We start from the raw sequence: 14647 nt of genomic DNA, 5'->3' as shown, positions 1-14647 counted from the left end.
GATTCATTTGTTACACATCCATATATGTGCGTGTGTGTGTGTGTGGGGGGGGGGTGGGTGTGTGTGTGTCCAGTCTGGTCTATAGTGAGGTAATTGTAAACTCTACTTTGTAATCCAGGCTGACTAGCAATCAAGTGATTGATGCTCTGCTGAATGCTGAGCAATAGCCATCGATTTGCCCCTTTTTTTCCTCCAACGTGGGTGTAAATGTGTCCCATCCATGCCTCTCTGCCCTTGTATGTCTTTCTCTCACTCCCCACTTTATTTCTTTCTCTCCTTCTTGTATCGCCTCCCTTACTCACTCATCCCTTTTCTCTTTGTCTGTCTGTTGCGTACCTCCCCCCTCTGTCTCCTCCTCCACCGCTCCCTAGCACCCCTCACAGAGCAGTGACCATTTTAAAGGAAAATCCATTTCTCTTTACCCAGATTATCACATAGCTCCTCTTAGTAATTGAACCGGGCTGCCTGGTCAATGGGATTGTATTGGAATACAATACCCTGCTGAATGGAGCAGTGGTGGATCATGAATAGCCAGAGGTAGCAGTAAAACTGTCTGGGTGTCGTACTGTGACACATTACTCAGATTTTTAACAGGCCTCAATAGAAAATAATTACTTTTCCATGAGAGGCTTCCCTGATCTCTGTGCCTTCTCAAGCTTTCTCCTTCCCAAAAAATGTCAATTGAATTCTGATTGTGATGATCAGTCACTCTGACTGTGTGGCCCTGCTGTGCAAGGCTAACCAACAGGCACATTGTTTTACATAAATCTCCTCTTTAAACATGAATCTGCTTTTTAACAGGAGCCATCCTTCAGGCTTGCTTCTAAGAGAAGCCTCCACTGTGACAGTCACTCCTGACTTTTACAACTAAGTCATGGCTGTTTCTATAATTTTTATTAGACATCGAGACTCATTTTGTTAAAAGCAGTACTTATTACTACTGGGTATTGGTACTCGATACCTTGTAAGGTATCGACTGAAATAACCCAGTACCAAGTAGTATGGAAGCTCTAACAAATACCTGTATGCCATCCTTTTTGCACTGGGGATCTGAATGTGGACCATCCCGAGCCCCAGCCAGATCAGAAACTTTCTGTTGCTGCCATCTCAGCATTTCTTTATTGGTCTCTTAATAGGAAATTCAGGGGTTTTTTCACTCTGTTGTTATTTTACAGATTACACACACAGGCCCAAATTCAGGCACAGACACAATCAGGACATGCATTAATGGGGAGATGTCAGAGCAAGGGGGCTGCACATGGACAGGTGCCCCTGACAGGCATCCTGAGTAGTTGGGGGTTTGATGCCTTGTTCAAGGACACCGCGTTAGTGTCCAGGAGCATGGACCGGTACCTCTCCAACTACCAGTCCACACTCAGTGCTTGGTCTGTACAGGAATTTGAACCAGCAACCCTCTGATTCCCAACCCAAGTTCCCATGGGCTGAGCTACTGCTGCTCTGGTTGTAATAGAATGAGAGTAGAACGGATATTGCCATTAAAATCAACGTAGCAGGATGGTCAGAGCAGCGGCCATAACGACCAAATGAGCAGTAAGTAGTAGCATAACATTACTTTTTTTAAATAAGCAATGCGTTTTAAAATATCATGGTAGCTGCTTTTCCCCATTTGTTTAGTTGCCATTACTTGCATGTTTTTTGAAACATGACGTAACGTAACTGTAGCTGCCTGATCGAGTTAGAGCTGCTGCTCAGTGGACAGCTGAGAGGCAAAGACCGTGGGGATAAACAGCAGGTAGATCAGCATAACTTTACATTTTCAACTCAATGAATTAAAGGTCTGTTCTGACCAAATTAGAGTTGGTGATTATTGGAACAGTGGACTAACTAACTTGACGATTAACAAGACTAACTAATATGGTTTTGGTGAGTTTTATTTTGTTTGTCAAGTTTCGGTGAGTTTTATTTTGTTTGTCAAGTTTGAATGAAGGGTTTTTTCATGATGAGTTAACGAGGCATTTAAGCTAGCTTAGTTAAAGAGAGAAACTTGGATTAGTGTACAATTGTATTAGGTGTAAGAATAGGCCAAAATAGAGTTCTCAAACTAGTGGGTGTAACACACTTTACAACCTCACTGTCATGTGTTGTCACCATTAAAACTAAAACAAAATCGGGGCGTCAGTGACTTAGCGGGTAGAGCAGGCGCCCCATGTACAAGGCTGTTGCCGCAGTGGCCCGGGTTCAAATCTAGCCTGTTGCCCTTTGCTGCATGTCATCCCCCTCTCTCTTTCTCTCTCTCTCTCTCTCTCTCTTTCCCCCTTTCATGCTTACCTGTCCTGTCCATTAAAGACAAAATGCCCCAAAAAAAATCTAAAAAAAAAAAACCCATAAACAAAATTGCAATTTCATTTGTACTAGTCAAATAACCACTGCAAACAGTTCAATGTCCTTTCGACTCTCATTCTACTTCCATGGTTGCTGCTGTTATCAGTGCCTCTATGTCAGTTCGATTTTTGCCCAGTTAGCATGAGCTAAAGCTGCAGCAGCAGCGGCTAACATCAGACACCAAGCCTTTAATCGCTCCCAACAAATTCACATTGACACCAAACCTGCCAAAGCTCTCGTTATAACTGTAAGATAACATCTTGCCATGTGATGCTAACCGTTAGCCCTGTCATTGTGTGTGTTTGGTCACACGGAATCTCATTAACTGCTCACCAGCACTCGCACTCCTGCAGCAGCAGCTTCAACCCATCAACCCATACAGTCTGTGGTGTGGTGAAGTTGAGCACAGTGTATTAGATGGAACTGGCAGTTTAGCATGTCAAGATACCATCACATCAGCGGAAATTATGGCTATTCTACAAGCCACTCCATTATATATATATACAGTATTGAGTGGAGTACTCTATTGGTATCGGTACCTGGTAGCTCACTGGTATATAAAATCTGTCTCTCTGTAGTGGTTCCTCCTTGCAGCCAGAAGTTCAATTTTATTGCATTTTAGCCTTTTCTCCTTTTTGCAAAGTGGAGGCAAGTCTGCGTTGTGTGCAGTTGTGACCCCTGTGCTCGAAAATGTCTCATTTTCAGAAGTCTGTGTCAGCAAGGGTGGGTTTTGCACCACAGAGAGTGGGGAAAAAGTAGCTGAAAAACATCTAGGGGAGACCCTGAATGTGTGTTGTTGCACACAAAAATGTGGTCATTTGCCTGCCTGGGTTTGCCACAGATGGTGTGTGTGTGTGTGTGTGTGTGTGTGTGTGTGTGTGTGTGTGTGCAGCACGTGCCATGTTGGACTCCAGACCACACTGAAAAAAATGATACTTTGGATCAACTTAAAAAAATTACTGTAATTTGTTACACCTAAATTTATTAGTTTTTCTCAAATTAAATTTATGATGTGGTTGAAACCATAAATTTTGATTTACTAGAAATACATTTTTGACCTTAAGACAAAGAAAGAAATTGCATTCATACAAAGTAAAAATATAATTCATAACAAAGACCGTAAACAATTTTTATCCTTTGTTACAACTTAATTTTTCATTTTGGAAAAAACTAATTTTTACTATTACATGTAAGTATAGATTTTACTTTGGTATAAACTAATTGAATTGCTGTAATTTTGTTACATGCATTTTTTTAAATTTTTCTCAAGTTAAATTTCTGATTCAGTACAAAGTATAATTTTAATTATACCTTAATCAATACATTATATTTAGTCCCAAGCCAAAGTGTTAGTTAATGTAGGTCAAGTAGGTCAAATAATGATGTTTTTTTTAAACTTTTTACAACTTAAATTTTCACCACAAACAAAAGCTAAATTCCCTATAATATAAAACTAGAATTCACTGAACCGATTCACTGCAGATAAAACTAAAAACAGGAAAATTCTCTTCAAAAGACCATTTATTTTTGATGATTCTGAAAATTGCATCACCTTTCAAAATAATAATAAAAAACCCATCAAAAACTTAATAAAACTATGTCAATGTTGTTACCAGTACAACAGGCCAGTGTGTGTTTTACACAACAACACTTAGGAAAAAAAAACTTCCATGTAAAATTAAATAAAATGTGGTCTTTTCATCATGTTTTTTTTTTTTTTTACACCTAATGAAACTGTAAACACATCAACTTACACATCTTAACATGTAAAACTGGTTTGTTCACCTCTTCTTTAAAACTTCAGAGATCCAAAGTAACAGCATTATAAAACAGTAACAGTAATAAAACAGTATAAAAATAGAAACAGTGTTAACTCTTTGCTATCATTTGACAAAATGATATAAATGTAGGAATATCATTATTTTTGAACCATTACAAATGCAGGGGACCCCAAAAAATAAAGCAAGGAAAAACACAGCTGCTGTGAGTGCAATTATGAATAAAGGCAGTTCAAGGAAAAAAACATAACCACTAGTGCTCTTACACTGCTTACTGAATTTAGCATTATTCACATTTCAATGTTGATATATGTGCCACAATATTTATACAACAGAAAGAATTCTGTTAACACAGAAAATCACAAATTAAATCGTGTTTTGAATTAAAGCTAGTTTCTCTCTTATGTAACAATGACCCCTTACATTATCCTGGAATGTATTTGAATACAAGCAATAAAACAGAACAACATGTTGTATCCAAATGTCTTTCTTTGAGCAACCCCATATTTAGAGCTTGACACTCAGACTGCACACTCTGCGTGTCATTCTCTTTGGTTCAATCTCCATGAATATTTTCTGCAGCGCATCGAAAGTGTGTTTGAGCTCACCTGGATAGCTCAAGTTTAGAGCATAGATGAGGCCAAATAAGAGGGCACATCCATGTGCAACTGATGGCAGCTCATTAAGCACCTCCACACCTTCAATAATGATGCCTATGTCACATGGTGGCTTTAACGGATCCTCTTCCTCCCTGATGACAAACACCGCCATTGTGCACTGCTGAAGCTCTCTTTCGGCGTCATCCTTCTCAGCAACCTGACAAAAGACAAGACATTTATTGTACTCCCGAGTGTCAAGAGAATCAAAAAAAAGTAAGTACCATTTCTGTTACACTTATATTGTGTTTATTGTGTCGCATCTCGTTAAATTCCATACTTGTATTTCTTCACTGATAGATAAGAGACATTTGTTATTGTTTTATGATTACGACTGAGTTGCTTGTGTGTTTGGTAAGTATGAATAGTCAGTAACTCAGGTGTTAATGGCTCCATGGGAAGCAGACATGTGCGCTGTGACAGCCCTTGTTAAATGCTGTATTTGACCAGTAGATTGGGCCATGTAACTCAGCTTTTTGATATAATATGTGTGGATGTTGGGTTGTTAACTTGGTTACTATTGCTGTATTTGCACATATGAGAATTGTGTATATTTTTCTGTTCTATGATTACGTTGTCAGGATTGTAGTGTTGAATAATGTGCTTATTATTGAACCTAGAATAGGGGTGTCAAACTCTGTTTCATCTTGGGCCACATCAGCATTAGGTTTGCCCTCAAAGGGCTGGTTGTAAATGTAAGACAATACAATTCTATCTATATCACATAATTGCCTCTGCATTTGATTAATATTGATTTTATAACAATTCTAATAAGCTCTAATAGAAAAAATCTTGCAAGTAGACATTTAATTGTACAATTATGTATTAAAAAATGAAACAGATTAAGTAGTGTCTGTGAACAAACTTTAAAACTGTTTAAAATATTAGTATTTTTGCAGTAAGATGATCTGCTGCTCTGTTTCATATGAAGAGTTCTGTGGTTCTGATTAGTGTGGAGGAACAGTGATGCTCCGTGTTTTCTGCTCTCACAGTCACATGACGTCTCTGTGGATCAGACTCGTGGCTCTGTACTCTGCTGTCAGACACGTTTTACATAAATGATTTGCAGCAGAGTTTCTCATCTTTCTTATAAAACACAAACTTATTCTACACTTAGTGGTGCGACGCGGTACAATGCCACCTCTGTCGCTGTTTTCATCGCGGTCTGCTCTGATGAAATGATGAGGAGACACAGGAGAGGGAGGAGGGAGCGCTTGTTTTGTGTGAGCGCGGCAGCAGGCGTCCAGTAAGAGCGGTGCGGACACAGACAGGAGGAGAGAGAAAACAGAGGAAGGTTACAGTGGCAGCTTCTTGATGCCAAAAATGAAACATATTCGCGTCCTAATGAGATGTATCGATACGCTAGTGCTGCACTGATTTGTTTCCAATTCATGTTCAGCTTTTTACCGATACAGGCCATCTGAACTGATGCACTCGTATCTTACACATTAAAGTCTGATGCATCAGATACACCCATAATGATGCATCTAGCTACTAAATAACTTCAGTATGTGTGTAAAAGGGATGCATTCTCGGACATGTAGTTATTGGACACCATACTTCTGTAATGCAGTTTAGGCTTGTATGATGCAAATGATATTTTTTGCAACTTCTCGCGGGCCACATAAAATGAGATGGCGGGCCGGATTTGGCCCGCAGGCCTTGAGTTTGACACGTGATCTAGAACCTCAAACATTCAGCTTTATGGCAAGTAAAATATTGGTCCAAGTATTTAAAGCTATCCTCTAAAAAGTTCTAACATCTGCTGTGACATAAAAATATTAAATAGTACAGTAGCATACATACATACATACTTCAGTTAAGATTCACTATATTATTATTTAAAAATGTGTTTTCTTCTTGTTTCTAACATTGCATGTTTGAGCTTCACTGTGTAGAATGATGTGTGTGCAAAGTTTGTTATAGTTATAGAGATCAGGGCAGACTCAGATTCCTCCAGAGCTCCTCAGAGTCCAGTAAGTGGCTGGAAGTGAGCAGCAGCTCCTGGTCTCTGCTCCATCTAGTCCTCATTGTGAGACTGCTCGCAGTATATCTGGACAAGTGTTCATGCTCCATCTGCTAGAGTTTACTTGCTCACTGTATGTTATGTATTGTATGTTGTGTGTGTAGTGTAGACATTTTAAATGGCATCAGCAAATGTACATGAATTTATTATCATAAATCAGTCTGAGTAGTTTTATAGGACCTGAGATCATGTAAATGAGCTTTAAAGTTTAAATACCCAATGTCCTATCTTGTCTGAAGCTGAAGTGATTAACTGCAAAATATCTTACCAGAAACTCCTTGATCAGTTTTTGTACGTCTTCCCCAAGGTACAAGATGAGGCACTTCAGCAGACACTCTCTCTTTAGGCTCACATCCAGGCTCTAGGTGAGAGTACAAAACACAAACAGCGCAAAATCATGCTGTCAAATTGTGCAACTTGACTGAAGATGCAAACACGAAAATGTATAAATGAGAATTTAGACCTACAGTAATTGCTGTATAACAAATTGTTTGGGCAAACCAGTGAATAGCCTGTCAAACTCAGAAGATAAACATTGTCCAACATGTGATCTAACTCCACAATCAAATGTGCTGACAATATGACACATGAACATGATTGCTTTTATTTACAATTTTACTATTTATCTGATACAAGGCAAGTTTTGCAGTATTGAGCAAATACACACCTGATCAAGAACTTTCAGCACACCCCGTGTCTTCTCTCTGACAGCTCCTCCCTTGTTCCTGATGATCTCAATCAGCTTGCTGTGGTGCTTGTCCAAAGAAGCCAGGAATCGCGGTTGAAGTGGAACAGTAGTAATCCTCATAAATTCAGCATTGATCTATATAAAACAAAATATCACAAGCAAATGTTATTACATTGTATATTACATATTACATTAAAACTGTGTGGTGTGTGAGATCTTTTTTGTGACTTTTTTGTGACAGGACCTAAATATGCATTCTGAATTGCTTTGGCTTAATCAGTATCATTTGATTTACAGGCCACCACTGACCTATTGCTACTGAAAAAGTTACTTACCTCATCCACTGTGAACAATGCAGGCCATCTCTCTTTCACCTCTTCCACTCCTGATTCCTTTGCCACAATTTCTTGTCTTCGCAGTGAAAAGGTCTTGTCCATTTTGTTCTTTATCACTGCACGATTGTTTCGCTTCCTCACTTCACTCAAAAGTGTCACTCTGTCATCTTCCAAATTATCTGGAGTCTCTCCAGTTGGAATGTCAGGAATGTGGTTGGCTTCTCCTCTCCTAGGTCTCTTTACTTTTTTTGCTGGCAATGCATCCTCCGGAGCTTTGGACTTCAGTGAATTTGCAAGTAATTCAGCACATCCGATGCCCTTTAGCTGAGTTCGGTAGTTGCCCATTTTTGTCTTCAGCCGGCCTTTCCATCCGTAGCAACCGTTGTACGAACCAGGTTCAGAGAGGCATGGATGCTTCTTGATTAGTGCTTCGGCTACGTCACTGAAGTCAGCATCTGTTGGGTAGGGTTTGTACTTGTAAATCTCTTCAGCTACCTTTTTCAGAATATCTGATATTGTTTTAGGACTTGGTGTCAATGGTCTCTTGTTTGACCTATACACTGAATTTCCCTTTTCTAACTGCAGTTCAGTGTCATAGGAGAATGTTGGTATCGGAAACTCTCTTGGCCACATCTGGGTTCTTGTAGAGACAGAGCTGGAGGGTGAGGACAGGAGCTCTGTGTCATCTGTTTGAGTAGATTCTACCTCATCACAGACAGGGATGGCTGGGCTATCATCAGTTACTGGGATGACCTTGATAGTTGCCAAATTTTCAAGTTCAGTAGTAGATGTCAAGTTCACTAGTGCATCTCCAAAGTCTCTGTCTTGGTACTGCAGTCTAAAATTGCCATTTAATCCACACATCTTCATGACTTGATTGATAAGCTCTTCCACTGTCTCTGGAATTCCACCAGGCAGAATTAGCTTCATGGTGTCATCAGGATTTAAAATCACTTGCAACTTAGCTGGCCCTTTCTCTGCCATGTCAGCCCATCCAAAAGGATCTAGTAAAGACAAGAATAAAAATACAGTATTAGGTGTGGTACAAAATTAGCCATAATTTAGAGCCAATTCATAGTCAAAATTCTGGTGAAAAAATTCTGGTGAAAAAATAAGACATTTCACAGTAAACATGAACTGAATATGTATGAATGAATGAATGAATGAATGAGAAAGGAAATTACCAATATTTGTGAAAATCAAACTGCTAAGGCCTAATGTTACCTTAAAAAAAAATATGCCTATTTCATTAGAATTAGGTCAGGAGCTATTAGAGGAAAAGGGGACATTCTTGGCAAACTGGGTGCATTTTTTTCTGACAATTAAATAGACTAATAAAACAAAAGCAAGTGAAAAAATGAGAAAATTAATTGAGAAAACCTACACCCATTCATATACAACCTTATACATGTATGTATCTCTTCAGAGAGATGATGCGCCGTCCGCCAACCATGTAGTGAGCCAGAGGGTAGGGATCTGTCAGTTCTTGCACCCCAACAAGCCGTAGTTCTTTAGTAGCAGATACGACTAAGTCATAGGCTCGATAATGCTCCAGGTACCAGGCATTCAGTTTTTTGACAATAAAAAATAGCGTCTCTTGTAGCACAATCATCTGAACTATTTCACAAAACTCTGGAAGTCCAGCCAGCGACCCATGGGCTACCACCATTCCAGTCCTGTAGTTGTAACCATTGTAGGATACATTTTTTGCAAGGTTCACAGTGTCCATATGTGGGTGTTTCTCTTTGACTGCCAGTACAATATCCTCATTCAGAACATCAAGGGGAAGTGTTGAAAGATCAGTAACCTCCAAAGATGGCTTAGAAAATCCAGACATGTGCAGATTATATGCAGTTTGAAATTGGTGCCTCTGGGCTAATGAATACAATACATTTTTGTAACAGTTTGTATGACGGATTACTCTTTTGAAGAAGCTATGTTTTGCTTCAAATCTCATAGTCCATAGTGCAACAAGGGGGCCAAACTGGCGGATCAACAGGGGATAATGCTCCAAGAAGTGATGTTTGGGCCGAATTCTTTCATGGGAGAAAACCTCTTGGAATACTGCCCTGTGTTCGGATATCTTGAAGTCTAGATAAGAAATAGAGTCCTCAGTATGAAGAGGTGCAACAACAAGTTCTACTATGTCTTTTAATTCACACAGGACCTGCCACGCTGGTTCACTTGAAGGAACTCTGGCTCCAATCAAGAGAGGAAGAAATCTCAACAGGCTCCAATTCTCATGTGCATTTCCTCCAATTGTTCTTTTTGTAGTGTAGGTGAGGGGCACAAGATGGGGGCGGTTTGTCTTATCAGTCCACTTAAATGGAAACGTTGTTATTTCTTCATTCAAATTGGCTAATGTAAAATATTTTTTAGAAATCAGTACATCAAGACAAAGAGCAATCTCAACTGGGATAATTCCTTCAAACAGATCATGAGCTATATCTGAGGGAAAACTCTCTGTCACACTGAAATATGACAGATTTTCTGACAGCACACACTTTGTTTTTACACCAAAATGACAATTCAATGAATTTTCTTCAATAGCTCTCAGATGAGAGGTATGAATTTCCTTTGTTCTTAAACAGAATGCTCCAGACTTGACTTCTTTTGTTTGAATGTCTACATTTTCTGCTGTACAAAATCTGCAAAAATATTTACCTGAAAAATTTTCCACAAAACCTGCGATACCGTGGGCCCCGAGATTGTCTGCTACTACACAATGAACAAAGCCTTTCACAGTTTTCCCCAACTTGGCAATAAACAGTCCTTGTTGTTGTAATGTGATAAGATCATCTATTAAGGGCTTCAGTACACTGTCAAAACCATAACACTTGACATCCTCACTACGAATAAGTGCAGCTAAATATATATTAGATAGTGATGAGTGACAACTAGCAGGTAAGTTTCCTAATGCCCAATATACCCCACAGATTTTGTGTTTTTTTCTCGAGGTACCAAGGGGATTGCAGACTTCAAAATCATCTACGTACAAAATAAGTGAAATTGCACACTCTTTTGACAACTGCAAATTTTCTTTATAATTACTACCATCATAAAAGCACCTATACTGAATTCTATCAGATTGAATTTGATGAGGAGATTTCAAATTGATTGACAGATCTAGAAAAGTCTGACAACTTAGAATCTGCTGTAACGATTTTAGTATAGAGATGTATTGAAATGATTTTTTGTTTTGGGAGTCGAGTACAAATTCTGTAGGTTCTACTGTTTTAAAATGTTTTTTGTAGTACGCCTTTCGCTTCCAGGCAGTGGAAAGTGGGCCACGACCACTAAATGATGCTGTGATTGGATTTGACCTGCAAATAGTAGATGCTAACTCTTGCAGAACAGTTTCATCTACTTGACAGTTGCCATTCCGTAAGTGGTGAGATATGGTTTGATGGATAAGAGGGACAGAAGCAGTGCTAATTAAATAGTCAAACTCTTGCAAAAGTTCATCAACAGCAACACTAGACACAAGATAAATATGTTCTAGCTTCAGTAAGAGAGAGGCAACTTTGAGCTCAACATTATGTGTCAAGTCATTTAAATCAAAACTTGAATCATCCAAGTCCTCTGCACTTAAATCTGGGGGCTCAAAACCAACACTATCAGAACAATCACTTTCAACAGAAACACCTAAACTTGACCCCTGTTTCTCTACTATTTCAGGCTTTAAGTCATGTACTGAGCAATTCTTATGATTTCTGCTTCTGTGAGTCCGAAATGAACCATAAATATTTGTTCTGTACGAACACCCCTGAAACACACAATCAACAGTTTCACTATTTTTCAGATGCTGAGCTATATGTTGAAAATAGTCTGTTAAAGTTGAACGTTCATTGCAGTTGCATAAGAGACATTTAAATGTGGTTAGTTCAGTTTGTGAGGATGGCTGATGAGATCTTGACAAGTGGGTCAAAAGTGCCTTCCAAGTTTTGCAGGTACACGGACAGTTTAAATGGATGCATGGATAGGAATGGCGGCGTCCATAATGTCTGTGTTCAAGCTTATAATGTTTAAGAAGCTCAGATCTTCGTGACACAGAGGCACCACAGTCTTTGCATCTCAACATTCATTGGAAGACTGGGAAAGAAAAAGAAGACCCACCTTACCCAGTTGCCACTTAATACAATTTACAAAATGCAGCATGATAGATGTACATTTGCATTTAATCTAATGAAGCAGTTGTTATCAAGTTACTTCTTCAACAGGAAATCAACACACTTAAAAGCTGGTAAATATTAATTTCTTCCTATATTAATTCAGAGTATTTAAAAGTTGTATTGAAATGTAAATCTTTTGAATTGATCAAACGATCCTGAAAATCTGCAGATACTCTGCAATAATTTAAAAGCTGGAGTAAGAGGTCATTTTGTATGAGACACAAAAATCAGTGATTTATTTTTTGGCACAATAACTGTAATCGCACTCTAACATTTTAAATCAATTTTTAACGTTATTTAAAACTCAATGAAATTATAAAATGTAAAAAACTAATGTTACTTAAACATACATGAAAATAATTTCCACAGTTGTTCATTTTGGGACTTACCAATTGTGACCTTTTCAGGAGCAAATCTGTAAACAGAAATGAAAGAATTCACATTTAGTTTTTGTTGGAACAGTTAGCATTATCTATAATTGTCACTACAGACAATACCAGGACATACTAGGCATACTGCTATACTGGTACTGTACTGACAGAAAAGAGAATGGAATACAAATGGTTCTTTTTTTCTGTGGATCCTTTGGTACTGGGTCGCACAAAATGAATAAAACATTAATTGTCTATATTTTATTTACATTTACTCTGCATGGTATTTTATTTGGGAAAAACATCGCTTCAAATATGCTTTGGCTCCAAAACTGCCTATCATATCCCATGACAATCGAGCCTGCTAAAAGTGACACACAAACAACCAATCATCTAACACATTTGCTCCCTGCCTGGCTCATTGAAACAGCCTATCATATCCCTGAACGCTCCGAGTGACAGGCAAACAGCCAATCATTTAACAGTTGTGTAGTTCGGTTGCGGCATCGCCATGTGTGTTTGTTGACATCAGAACAGCATGTAGTGAGAGCATGAGCGCTGAGGAAGAGGGAATTACAAAAAAAAGGAGGTGTGTTATTTAGGGTACAAAGTAAAGGTAACCGGCAGACTACTATTGTGCGTCTGCCCCAATTCTGAAGCAGCGGCGGCAATAATCAAGTAACGGTGAACATAGCGGAAACCCCGCATCATAACAGTAAACTCTCACATTATCACACACTTTCACTGTCTCCCCTTCTCTTTCGTGTCCGCTCCACACTCCCTGTGTTCACATACCTGCATTAGGAGATGAATTCATTGACCCTCGCAAATCACAATCACTCTCATTCACCTCGGACCCCACCCCACACACACCCGGCTCTGTTTTGAAACCGGTCAGTGGTGCAAAAAATATTAATTTAGCCGACGCGTTTAATTGCCGTCGGATCGAGGAAAAGGGGTGCATGATAAAATGGCTCAAGTTACATGCTTTAACCAAGCGAGATGCTTCTGTGAAAACATAGCGGCGGGTGAGAGACAAGGAAGACGAGACGTTGCACTTGTCACCCGGTTACATTATGAGATACGTATTAAATACAAGTTTTGATAAGTTGTCCGTTTTACCCCAAATGTTCAGGCCTCTTATCGCGGAGTTTCACCGTCTTTGCCTCACTCACCTCTGCTGCAGGGACAACTCGGTGTGTGTGTGTGTGTGTGTGTGTGTGTGTGTGTGTGTGTGTGCGTGTGCGTGAAGCGCGGGCCTGCCTGCAGCAAGCCGCTCCCGCTTCTAGTATGCTGCATTCAAGCTATACAGTAAAAGGGGCCTTATCACACTAAATAATAAGCGTAAGCGCTTATTCTTTCATGACATGACTGAACAATAACATTAGCAACGACATTAACTTTGCACTTGTCAAAAGGAAGCAACGAAAGCATCGCCCTCTGCATGTCAAATAAATGCAAACCTGGTTTAGCTAGCGTTAGCATTCGCGCACAAAACACAAAGGCAGTCTTTAAGATAATTTTAGTTGTCTATCCTGTAACTAATCATAACTATGCCTGGCAAGCCCACATTGCCCCTAAAACATCTCAATTTTGAATTCTTACCTTGTTTTAAAGAGTTTCCACGCACGACAGACGGTCCACACCTTCGATGCGAGGGGCCAGTAATGGCAGACAGCAAACTCAAGAAGAGCGATCTGACGTGACGTCACATGGTCACGTGACAAGGAAACCTCCGGTTTGAAGTGAAAATACCATTTAAGAAGAATTGTTTCATTTCATTTTGTCCAGGGGGAGTGTCGTTTGCTTTGAAGCAAACTGGAAAAATCAGATTTAACCCAGAATCCATGATTTCTCATTAGACCAATTTAAAAATGCACTTTAAAGGAATGACACAGTCGTTTCACTTTTTTCAGTGCATCTCAGCAGCTGCTAATTCCTCTGACAGAAAAATCTCTCTCTGCCTCTTCTCCTATCAATACACATTTCCTTTCTCTCCATTTGGCTCTCCCTCTGTCACTCCTCTTTCTTTCTCTCTTTTTCCCATTTTATTTTGTAACCCCCCTCCAAATTTTTTGTCATTCTTTTTCTCCCCTATTTTCTCTCCTTCTGTCTCTTTGCTGTTACAACACCTAAGGCTTTTTCCTCCCATACCTCCCTCCATCCCTTTCTACTCTTTTGTCTCTGGCCTGTCATGGTAAGGCAGTTGTCAACACTAGGCTGGACCAAAATCCCTCTTTCTTCTGTTCCACCTCTATCCCATCCTCCTGTCCCATTT

The 14647-nt window shown here is 39.4% G+C and overlaps 2 protein-coding genes across 4 annotated transcripts in view; one reads left to right on the top strand and one right to left on the bottom strand.

Annotated features, from left to right (window-relative positions):
- The window catches only part of il1rapl2 (interleukin 1 receptor accessory protein-like 2), a 633588-nt gene that overhangs the window by 45301 nt on the left and 573640 nt on the right, over positions 1–14647 (top strand). The window lies entirely within an intron of this gene.
- Positions 3847–14077, bottom strand: LOC117251126 (uncharacterized). Its single transcript, XM_078169188.1, has 7 exons — positions 13975–14077; positions 12388–12413; positions 9228–11918; positions 7827–8830; positions 7471–7626; positions 7072–7164; positions 3847–4937 (listed from the first exon to the last, which is right to left on the bottom strand). Exons 4-7 carry the CDS (start codon positions 8808–8810, stop codon positions 4629–4631), a joined length of 1542 nt encoding a protein of 513 aa, XP_078025314.1. The 5' UTR covers positions 8811–8830; positions 9228–11918; positions 12388–12413; positions 13975–14077; the 3' UTR covers positions 3847–4628.

The sequence above is a fragment of the Epinephelus lanceolatus genome, chromosome 7 (genome assembly GCF_041903045.1).
Source record: "Epinephelus lanceolatus isolate andai-2023 chromosome 7, ASM4190304v1, whole genome shotgun sequence".
Taxonomy (NCBI): Eukaryota; Metazoa; Chordata; class Actinopteri; order Perciformes; family Serranidae; genus Epinephelus; species Epinephelus lanceolatus.
Note: the sequence above shows the minus strand (reverse complement) of the source record. Positions and strands in the feature narration are given on the sequence as shown.